Consider the following 12027-nt stretch of genomic DNA (forward strand, 5'->3'; position numbering starts at 1 on the left):
ACATTTTGTATCTTACTGCTGCAGGAAGCAGTGACTTTTTGTAGCCATTGCTCAGCTTGCTTCTCATTGTATTTGTGTAACAACCCAGCTGACACCATCAGTGTGTTTCAGATTACTGATCAGTGCTCACAGCTGCAGAATCCAGTACAAAAAGGAGAAAAATCACATGGTAAATGGTTATGTGTGGGGAGCAGAGAAAAAAAATTTGATTAAATTGCACATGTCAATATTTATGTATTTATCCATTATAACACGTTGGTCAGACTCTTCATTACCATCCACTGCTGACTTTGAAGTATTCCATCACACAGATTCGTAGTGCAGAATGTAATTTTCAGGAAGTTCATGTATGATGCTCTCTCCAAGGAAGAAAGGATTCCGTCCCACTTGGATGTTTCAAGTTGGTTTGTGCACTAACTGGAACTTGACTGGAATCTGATGTAATGTACAACCAAAATGCTCTGGTACATTTCTGCTACAGTACAGAACGCTTCAATGTAATTTATTATTTCCCTATGAGAACCATGACTAATGACTAAGTCAGAAACCAATCACAACACACCAAGGGCAGCAGTTTACAGGCATGGCAATATGGCAACTATAGGCTTTTTGTTGTTTAACTTTGGTTAGTTTGTTTAAAGTTATATGCAGCAGAAAAGGGGAAGGCAAAGAAAGAAAAAACTTGAGAACTGTTTTGTCTCTTTTCTACTCACTAAATATCCTTATGTGATTATGTTGCTACCAACAGCACTTCCTGCACACAAAATTGACAGCAGTCAGTGCGTATTGTCAAATTAGGTTGGTTATCACACGTGTCTTTTACAGCATACGGTGTTAATGGATTTCAGAGGCTGATAAATGCCTTCATAGACTAGAAAGGCGTGCAGAAAACATAAGATCTGGAAAATTCAGTCACCAAATTTACAGGAGGCCAGCTAAACAGGCCTCATTGCATTTTCCCATCAACTCATCATAGTCAGTCTTCAATACTAAATTCAAAGGAATAAGGGATGCATAGAAGAAGTCACACACACATCTCATAAAACAAAATTTATCTTTAATTTGTAAGTGTCAACAGCAGTACAAAAGATGGAGTGATGGTGAATAGATTAAGGGTAGAGAGGACAGTCTTGAGGTAAATGAGCATAAATAGGCAGTCTTATAGACACTCCCCTGAGGGGTCTAAACCCCTATCATGGCATATACTGTATCACCCAAGGATGACATGTTTAACATATCAGGAAAGCACCTTGTGCAAAAAAAAAAAAAAAAAAAAAAATTTAAAAAATCCCTCCCACCCGAAACATGTAGGTAAGGTGCCAACGTACACCAGAACATACTGTATATGGACAGTGTCTTTCAATTTTGTCTTTTCCATCAATAACTGAGGCAGAGGAGGAGAAGACTCTTAAAAGTACCACTGAAAGATTATTTAATATTTAATTTACCTCACGTCAATACTGCACAACAAAATCCAAGAAGTCTGTTTATGCAATGAAGCAGAGCTAAGAATAACTATTCTCTTTTTTAATCTGAGAACAGATTTTTTTCTTAAATCAATATCCTTAGCAAACTTTTTTCTTTCTTTTTTTTTTCTTTACTGTATCAAGAGGAGAGTGTGAGATGTGATGGCAACCTTTAAGTTCATTTAAAAACTTTACACTGGACTGTACAAGATTTTTTTGATAAACTATTTACATTTTCAGACTTTAAAACATATTCAAAGCAGCAATAGACACTAGTTTTTCCTCTAAACGCCCAAATAATTACCGGCCATGGGCCCAGGTAGGTACCTGCACTGTATATAGAATTTCTACAAAGAAAACCTGCCCATTAAGTAGCCAGTGGGTGTTAAACAAGCAGCCCTCGCCAGTAAGAGCTGCACCCACGGTGTTGCTATAGGAATCAAAGCATAGTACCTTGACAAGAGAGTCTCAGTTGTCCCAACAGCTCTACACAAACTTTACAATTTGAAACAGCAGCTAGCATGTCAGTCCAGCATGTCAGTGAATTGTGCTGATTAAATTAACATAGAGTACAATCTCACAATATACATCACAAACAAATTACAATGTCAGGAAATAAGAGTTACAGTAAGATAAGTTATGTAGTAACAGCTTATAAGCTTGTCTTAATGTAATAAAAAAATTTTTACATGGGAAATACAATAATGAATGAACATAAATGCTAAGCATTCTAGTTTGCTACAAGCTGAAGAAGGGTACAAGAAAAAAAAAAAACAACATTGCTTTCTGGAAAGCAAAACACAAATGACAAAGGAAGACAAACGGAGAATGCACACTAGCAGGTCTGCAATGTGCAGCATACAAACAGTTAAATATTTGCACATTCCCCATACTCCAAGAGCACCAAGGACCTCACTTGTGGTTTTTAGAAAGCGGAAATTACAAAGCAAGCCACGTCACTAAGTTGCTTTATAGCTTTCATATTGCCATAAATACCAATTTGATAAGTTTTCCTTTAGCCCAGTTCACCCCACCCTACCCCTTTTTACCCAGCGTGTGAAATCTCAGAATACTTCTTTGTCACCATTTCCAACAATTCTGGTAGTTAAAAAAGGGTGTTGGATTAAAATGAAATAGTTTTGCATATACACTGTTTTTTTTCCCTTCTGCAGGACATTGCAGTATATCAAAAATGTAGCTTGATCTGAGAAAAAACACAGATTTTAATGGGTTGTACCAAAAAAGTTTAGAAGAAGGGTTTTTTTAAGGAAAAAGTGTTTTGTAAAGATCAAATGAGGTCATATAGTATTATTCTTTTAAAAGAACATGCTTAAGTGCCATCTTGAATCTTAAAAAAGCATGCAAAACACCAAGGGGTCCAAGCCCATCCATTAACTTCTCACAAAAACATGAAGAACTCTATCATACATCCTGCTGGCTGCATCTCCAGTGCAGTTGTTCTTACTGTGGCCCTGGCTCAGCAAAGTTCACCCCACTTAACACCAACACTGCACTGGTCCTCATGACCACTGTGGAAGTACTAATATGCTTCATGTTAAGCAGGCATGTAAGTGTTTTGCTGGGGGAGGATGGGGTCTTAATGCTGTAGAACATTTTGCTAGGAGATCTTTTTGAAATGCCATGCCTTTGATGTGACCAAAAAACGAAATCCAGAAAGCCAACCCAGAGATTAGATGGCACTGGGAGGTGGCTGTGTTGTGTTTTTCCAAAGCAGAAACTGCCCACAGCTGGCTGTTGTACGCTTTGCACAGGGTAGTGTGTTTGTTTGGACTAATGCTGCTGTTGGGTTTGCATTTCCACCCCAGAGCCATCCCATCTTTTCCCTCCCCCTGCCTCACGCTGCACCTGAGTACACTGATTTAGGAGCATATTGAGGTCCTGTGAATGCTCAGCAGGTGGTTTCACAAGCTAAATGGTGATGCCCAAACATACAGGCAGACCAGAATCTGGCCAATTCTTCAGACTTGTTTCTGCATGTAAACCTGAACCCTGGAAAGCAGTATGGTTTCCATTGGGACCTTTCTCTTCCATTTTTATAAAATAAGATGTGGACTATTCTAGTTGGGGTATCAGACTGTTTGGGGAGTCTTCTTCTCTTGAATATAAGTATTTAATAATGTCTGAAAAGAAAATATATTGTATCTGTTAATTAAATAAATTGTTCACAGAGAAAATAGTATTACTATATTAGTGCTCCTGAATGGAGTTATTTTTTTCAGATAGTTTCTAAGGGGCCTCAAACACAAAGCTTAAGAAGCAAATCCATGAATCCTCTTTGCGTATTGTGTGAACAATTTCCCTGGTATTATAGCCTAATATAACAATAACAAGATTAAATGAATGTACAACATAAAAGTTTCATATTATTGAGTCTTGCCTGCATTGCAAGGGCCATTTCAGTCATTTTAATCTTTCAGGGATATGCTTTTGACTTCCAAATGCCGTTCCTGTTGAGTAAAATATCTCATTGGTTTTACTTGGATTCAGAAGACTGTGTTTCCCATCAAATGTAGCCAAAATTTGGCATGTTTCATGCATCAACTTTCTAAAAAAGAAGTATTCCCTATTTGTGGAATATGCTATTAAAAATCAGAGAGAGCACAAGTGAGGCATCTTGCTGTCCCAGCTACAGGTCCACAATACTGCACTCACACTGCGGGTGTAAATTCAGCATCTACATGAGGTACAGTGACTTGTCAGCATTTAATATGGACCAACATACACTGATATAGAACAAAAGTAAATACATAACTTATACTTCACTAAGTATCCATGAACAAAAAATAAAATTCTATTTCCTATGTTATATTTACACAATTTAAAAAAAATCTAAAATGAGATGGTAAATTCATCAAAAACTTTGTTTTGAGCTCCGATTAATAAAGTAAAAATGTTGGGTTTTATCCTTATGATTGTCCTTCCTTGATTTCTACTGACATTTTAGAGCCAATGTCGGCTAATAAATAGAATAACACGCTCATAGGCACAATTCAGATTCAAATATGTTCCTCCCATTCCCCTAGCCAGTAAATGCAATTTTCACCAGCTGGCAATTCCTGAACAGCCAGTCATTTTCAAGAATGTGGCTTTAACATACAGAGCATCAGCATTGAGGCAGGGCTGGAGCTAAAACAAAGTGTTCATACATACATGTATTTTGCATAAATAAATGAAATAACAAGACATAAAAATGACTCAAATCCGGCAACTGTGAGGCAGGCCCACACGAGTCGAAACAGATGACTTTTGTTCATGTAGTTTTCGTACAACAGTTTCACATTAGTCAGAAGTGATAAAAAATACCATTTATATCCAGTGCTTATAACACTTACGAAACAACATCTGTGAGTGTGTGTTTTTTTTGTACTACAAGCAAAATCAAGTTTCAGTCCTAAAGAACAGACCTTTGTTCTCCACAAGCCTGCAGAATATTATTTTGGCATGGTCATAAAATTTAAAAAAAAAAAAAAAATTAACCAACTAATCTAAATGTTTGCCTTTGTGCAAAAAAATAATTACATAAAATACAATGCTAGCAATACAGCATTCTACCTATGCAACAAAACCAGAAAAAAAAAGAGGCAAGAGAGAAAGAAAGTGACATGGGGGGAGGGAGAGATACTTTTAACTGGAGAATTATGTAAGACATTAAAAAATAGTCTTTTTTTTTTTTTTTTTTTTTAGGAAATAATGATGTCCTCCCCCCAATCTGAGCTGAATGTATTAAAACCAGTTCAACTTCCCAAGCTATTTTAAGAACAAAAACCACTTTCTATCAGTACCTTAGCCAGCTTAAAGAGGACGCTCACCAGCTAATGACACAGCATATGCCTTTAAAGACTTGGCTAGACCAGTTTATTGCTTATTAGACATGGACTCAGAACACATTTAAATAAATATTAAAAATATAGCTTTTTTTTGTTCCAAATTACAAAATGGTCAGAGAAATTTGACCATTGTGTTTCTATGCCATTATCTTAATAAATTGTCCTGTAAATTGAACAATCTTCTTTGTCTTGGGGGTCGTTCTCTCACATAGAAACGTGATTCCTACAGTGGCAAAAATGGCCATTTCTGACAGAACAGGTGTTAGTGGGGCTGTGAGGAAGAGGACTGCTCCTCCAGAGAGCTTCGTGTCATTGCAGCTCACGAGAGCGTCTGCGGGATAGGATGCACGAGGACAGCCAGACTAACACCAGGCTCCTTGTGTCATCTGGGCCTGAAGCAAAACCTGCACAGCTCTCTGGGAAGATGCTCCCAAACTTCCAGAGGAGCTGCTCTAGGCCCACTGGTACCTGTCAGCCCGAGCCTGAATTTATCACCAGTGTGCTGAACACATCCAATTCCAAATAAAAGTTGAGGGAGTTGAGGAGCTTCAGCACACTTATTCATCAGGCCTCTTGGAACTGTATATACATATATATATACAGTGATCTATTTGTGAACAGGAGTGGAGTATGAGGGAAAAAATGAAGGCAGTTTCTCCTTCGTCTTTAAAATCTAATGGATTCACAATCTTTGAATGCCTTTCTCCTGTATTTCCCAGAATTTTCTCCAGTAATTGCATTGTTTCTAGAAGTAATACAAACAGAAATTTTTGTTTCTATAGCACCTTACGTCCAAAGATCCCAAAATGCTTGACAAGTCACATTCCCACACAACTAATATACAATATTTTTGATGACCCATTTTCCCACCTTTGCAATTAGATATTTGAGTGGCCTTCCCTCCCCCACTTGGAGTCTCACAAATAAATCACTGCATGAATACTTAAGGTAGCCCAGTTCCTTCAGGTGGCAATAGGAACATGATGTACAGAGCCATGATTTGCCACAGGATTCCTCAGGCCCTAAAAATTCAGCGTGGTGGACTCTAAATGCAGTTTGGATTTTACATCTGCCCTTGCTGTCTAAGTATAGAGGTTTATAACTATAAACACATTTTTAGGGATATTTGTACGCTATGTACATATAAAAGTACTCACTTTATTTTGCAATACATATAGCAGAGTGTTTCCAAGTGCTCCTTGAACATACAGTGTTAGAGGAACAAGTGAATCTCTCATTCATAAAAGTCATGTTCATTTTAGTAGCAGGTGCACTTTTATTTTCATATACCTGTGTGATTTAGGGAAGGGGAAAGAAGAGGCTCTTTAAAATATCAATGAGGAATTGCAAGTGTAATGCCACCAACTGTACTTTTAAAAATAAATATTAAGTATTTGGACCCTTGACATTCTGGAATGAATAAATTATTTAAGAGAAAATGTGTTAAGACTGAATGCAAGGGTTAAAAGCAAAGGGGTAGAGAATGTAATCAGAGGTGGCCTCACACTGCTAAGACAGGCCCGTCCATAGCTGGTGATTGCTCTTTTGTGCTTACTTAAAATTTCACACTAATGGCACATCAAGAGGCAAAAGCAATTGGGCACATGCACTATGGCAACCATGTTCACTAATTAAGAATATCCTGTCTCCAGATTCCTGAGTACTTTACCATATTCTGGAAAAAAATTAGGTTTTATATATAATTTTTTCTTTTTTAAGATGCCAAAGGATTGTCTAAGACTTTACAGTGTCTCCTTTAAGACTTTTTGTTTAAATGTTAAGATTCAAAAGTTATGAAAAGTTTGGCACATCAGAAGTTCAGCTATACATATGGAAAAAAATGGAATTCAGAGACTATTTTTTAAAGACGAGCTATGATGCACAGGTGTGCACACTTGCGGACTTGTTCTGTTTCACAATATGAAATCTGCAGTTTTTGTTTTCTAAAATAATCCAGAATAAAAACACATTCACAACCTGTAGGCTGGCACAGCATACCTGAGTGAGAATGTATAACCCCCATCTAAAACAGTAACTTAAACCTTTATCAGCATCCAAACGGAAAAAGACAAAAGGTAAGACTTGTAAGACAGCTATTGATTCATATAGGTTTTCAAGTCCTGATGTCTGATATTTATGTCTTCATCTAAATTAAAAAAACAAAACAAAACAAAAACAAAACAAAAAAAAAACCCCAAGTTCATGAAAAATTAGGGAAACAATCTGTCTCACACGATAAGAAACATTTAAGACCATTCTGCTGATGTAACTGTAGGAGCCACACATGCATGCAGGCTCTTTAAGAACTTTTGTTCAAAAAAACCCCAAAAAAACCCAAATGAGTCTGAGTACTTTAATTCTGTGAACACTCCTCAGTTGGCACTGACTGTCTCATGGGCTTCGTTTTCACTGCTATAGTCTGATTTGGGATCATCCTCATAGTCCTCGTACATTTCTATTTCATCCTCTCCATTTATCATTTCGTTTCCAGGAAGGCTTCCGCTGTCTGTCTTCATACCATAAGTGCTCTGGATGACAGGGATGCTGGGCTCAGGGCTGGCAGAGGTGCTGGAGCAATCTGATGTCATCTGAGGGGACGGCGTGGTGGTTGCCATGGTAATAGCACCGGGATAGACAACTCCTGTTCCTGTGGTGATTGGAATCTGAGGCTGTTGCCTGGAAGGAAAAATAAGAAGGAAACGTCTTTTCATGTGTTTAGAGGAGGGAAGACCTTCTGCAAGTCCAAAGGAAAGAAAAGCTGGTGGTTTCCTAGACAGACTGTATGTATTCCTCTGGGCTCATAGGCCAGTCCTCTATGGTATTGGTTCGTCTCATCTCCCCCAAAGGACAACTGGGAAGTGAAGTGTTTTCACTACCAGACATTCTTGCATGTATTTTATGTGTCTGTTGAAACCATAATATGAACTAGCACTTGGAGAGAGACCATCAAAAGGCTTCACGCACCTGTGTGATACCTGCCTGCTGCTGCTACAACATGTATCCAAAATCTAAACCCTCTAAACTCATGGCAAGAGCTTCTGTTAATGAGAGACCTCGAGATTACCTGCAAGTACCTAAAATGGCAGACAAACCGTAAGCATCTAATTTACTATGTAAGTGCAAGGTAGATTCCTACATCACTTAGACATTCTCCTGATATTTTATTGCTGGCTTTTGACTTTTATTTGGATCCATGATCAGAATGCCATTTGCTTTTTAGGATTTTATGTATAAAACTGGGGTTTTGAAGTAAAGTACTTGATAAAAAAGAACAAATCTGCTCTGGAAGATGCTGATTTGTATTGACTAGTTATTGAACATATATACCTACTTGCATAATCTATTTAAAGAATCATACATTTCAATGTATTCCCAACCTTCTTCAGAGCAATAGCAGCAAACTATTATAGAATTTTAGCAGCAGAAACTGTCAGATGTGTTTGAATGGTCTTATTAATCTGCAACTTTTTGACCACTGCGTCATTCTATACTAAATTCAGAAAGACATTTCATACACCAGTCTCACAAATTCCTAATCATTGGTTATATCAATACGCAAAATAATGTCAAGCTTATTTACAAAACCTTAAATGTTGAGTCTTTATTGTTCATTGGTCAAACTCTAATTATGACAAATATCACACAAGAGAGTTACTGGGACCATGAAGTCCTTCAAGTTTGGGTACCGATACAGTGAAATCATGAACACTGTGTGTAACATACCATTAAAATAGCTTGTAGTCCTGCCATGGCTGGTACTGCTAGCCTGACTCTTACAGCCTCTGCACAGCTTGAGAAATTCAAACATCTGTTGTGTAAGTCTCGTACACCTGGCTAGCAGCGAGCAAAAACGCAGTAATTCATTTGACACAGTCATTATACTCCTGTTTGCAAATGATGATTTGCAGATGATTTACAAACAGCTTGGGATTTTTCACTAAATTTTCACTTTTTAAATGGTCTGATAAATGTTCTGTGAAAACAATTTCAGCCAATGTATTTGCTTGCAAGTGATTTTCTGCAAACATCTTTCAATACTTTAACCATAAAATTGAACACCTAGCTCACATGGGAACATTTCTGGTTTAGGATTGCATGTTTTCAGGAGTATAAACTATTACTGCTAAAAACCCACATGTATCTCCTCCACAACTTTTAGATGCAGAAAATGTTCACATTAATTAATGTTTCCACAAAGCAGAGGAAAAAGAAACATGCACATGGTCAACAGAAAAAATTTACATAGTTGTCACCAGGCCATACACACTTAATTCTTTCTAAAACTGCTGGTACTAATCTTTCACCGGCATTTCTTAAAATAAATAAATTCACAAAACAAAACACCACCAATTGCTCATCAAAGAACACCATAATACCAATGCCAAACGATGCTTTGAGAAAAGTTTTCACAACTCCAGTAACAGAAGTTGTAGAACCTACTCAAGGAATGATTGAGCCCAAGCTGCTGTGTTACAGATGACATTAAGTATCGGAACACTAATATCCACCTCTACACCTCCCCCTACAAAAAAATTTTGTATTTTTTCAGAAGCAAATTGCGTTTTTACAAGCAGAAAGAACAATTTTAAAAGTCTGCTAACGACAATGCTGTGACATATGTTGGTGGTTATCAGTGTTCAGGCCTAAAGGACAGACTAAGAAATCCTGGTATTCTTGCAAATGCTTATCAAGTCAGCAGAACTCTTTTGCACATCCACATTTTCGTGGGACGGGGTACAGCTGCCCAAGTACAACCCATTTCAAAATATAAAGCAAGGAGGTCATCTGAGCCTAAAGAAGCCAAATTTACAGAGGTACTTTTTACTTAAGAACACACCAAACAAATGCATGACAAACTACAGAATGAATCTAATTGTCAAAGATCTTGATTGGTGTAACAGGAAAGTTAAAGGCTTACCAAATTTGTCATTCATAAATGCAATCCTTTTTTACATGTTAAACAAAAGTCAGACATGCTGTGCATGCCTGCTGCTGGCTGGGTAATAACTTTAAATTACCTATATCTCACTGTGGAACTGTAAACATGTGGTAACTGTACCACCTAATTGGAAAGGGTCTCAAATTGCTACCCATTTGCTAGCAAAAAATTTGCTTAAACATGGGCACCTACACACCCCCAGTAACTGGAAACCTACCTCTGATTTAATACCTGTTATTATTTAGAGCTGATCAGGTTGTCACTGTAAATTCTGCTCTAGTTGCTACATTACGTCCCAGAAAGCCTTATTTTAAAATATCACAAACTATGTGGATGGCATGGGTTGCTGGAGATGAGTGTTACCATTTCCTAAGTAATTAAGTTCTTGGGGGGAAGAAAACAGAGCATTTTAGATTACCACGACTATCCCTGAAAGGAAGAGTTGGAGTTTCTAACCTACAACTCTGGCCATTATGTTTTCTTTTATTTATAGGTCTTAGAGGCATTCATGTTAATGGAGTCTTTTACAACATTAAATTCCACGCATTTAATCATTGCCTCTAGCTAGAGTTTTACTAATCATAGAACCTTGGAGGGGGGACATAAAAACATACTTTACCTGCAAGCTACAGGTTACAATTCAGCTCAGTTGCACATGGAAGTTTTCTGCCTGTTAAAATTTCCAGAAAGCAACATTAATCTTCTGATCTCTTCAGATCCGTGGGGAATGGTGGCACGTGGCTAAGTACCCTGGCTTCAAACCACTCCTGTCTCCACCATCTTCTCTTTGACAAAGAAATCCTTATGTGGACAATTACTAGGGGTCACTCTCCTCTGCTCTGCCAGCACTGACAGACAACATGTCTGTCCGCTCTGGGGCAAAAGATTTGGCCCAAAATGTTTAAATAAATATAAAAATAGAAGTAACATGAAAATTCTTAGACAGACTGACCTGCTCACAAGTTTGTGGCATTAATATTAGGGTTTTTCTGGAGAATGTTCCACTTTTGACTTTTGCCAAACCAGCTAAACATTTAAATTGGCAAATTACCATTGTTTTCTGATCCCTTCCCAACCATTTTCTGACAGCTCTTTAAATGACTGAAGCAAAAATTGATTGCATTAAGGAAAATGCTCATATGCTGCACAGCCCTGAAACTTACATTCCCATAAGGAATGAAATAACAGTAAATCTCACAAAAGCACCCATTGTGTACTTCCTTTAAGTTCAAGCTACAGGAGTATAATATTACAGACTTATTCAAAACCATAGCCTAGCAACATTCAGACTATGTGTGTACAGTAGTTATAAACACTATAAAGGCTTTATTCTAAACATCTTACGCTGGTAAAGCACAGAAAAAAATTACTGCTTACATCATTTTGCAGAGAAATGTATATAGCATATACTTGTATTTAGAGTGTATTAGACTGTAAAAATGACTGAGCAATGAATTATCTTTGTAAGACAAGGCAACAAAAGGCAGACTCTTAACTTAAAATGTCTGAATTTATGGTTTATATATGATCCATTTGTTAGCTCACATTTATTTATGCATTACAAAAAACTACTATGGAGGATAAATTGTAAATCACTTGAAGTCTGTTTGGGATTAACTTATGCTGAAGATATCATTCACAAGTTCCATTAATAATTTTACTATTAAAAATAACTCAATTAAAGACATAGCTGGCTTCAGATTCAACTTCCACTAGACTGAAGCCAGCAATTTTTGAATATACTCTGCATTAAACATGAATTATTTCTGTATAT

At 37.2% G+C, this 12027-nt stretch overlaps 1 protein-coding gene across 8 annotated transcripts in view; it reads right to left on the minus strand.

Annotated features, from left to right (window-relative positions):
- Positions 1 to 1037: 1037 nt before the first annotated feature.
- Positions 1038 to 12027, minus strand: part of SOX6 (SRY-box 6) — a 374497-nt gene continuing 363507 nt past the window's right edge. For 7 of the 8 annotated variants that reach the window (XM_017726582.1, XM_017726580.1, XM_017726583.1 and 4 more), the window contains one exon: positions 1038 to 7990. In XM_017726582.1, coding sequence (XP_017582071.1) covers positions 7687 to 7990 — 304 coding nt within the window. In that variant the 3' untranslated portion in view covers positions 1038 to 7686. Of the gene's footprint in view, positions 7991 to 10866; positions 10924 to 12027 lie in introns of those variants that run through there. The other variant, XM_017726584.1, reaches the window with a different exon arrangement.

Source organism: Corvus brachyrhynchos, unplaced genomic scaffold (genome assembly GCF_000691975.1).
Source record: "Corvus brachyrhynchos isolate BGI_N302 unplaced genomic scaffold, ASM69197v1 scaffold62, whole genome shotgun sequence".
Lineage (NCBI taxonomy): Eukaryota > Metazoa > Chordata > Aves > Passeriformes > Corvidae > Corvus > Corvus brachyrhynchos.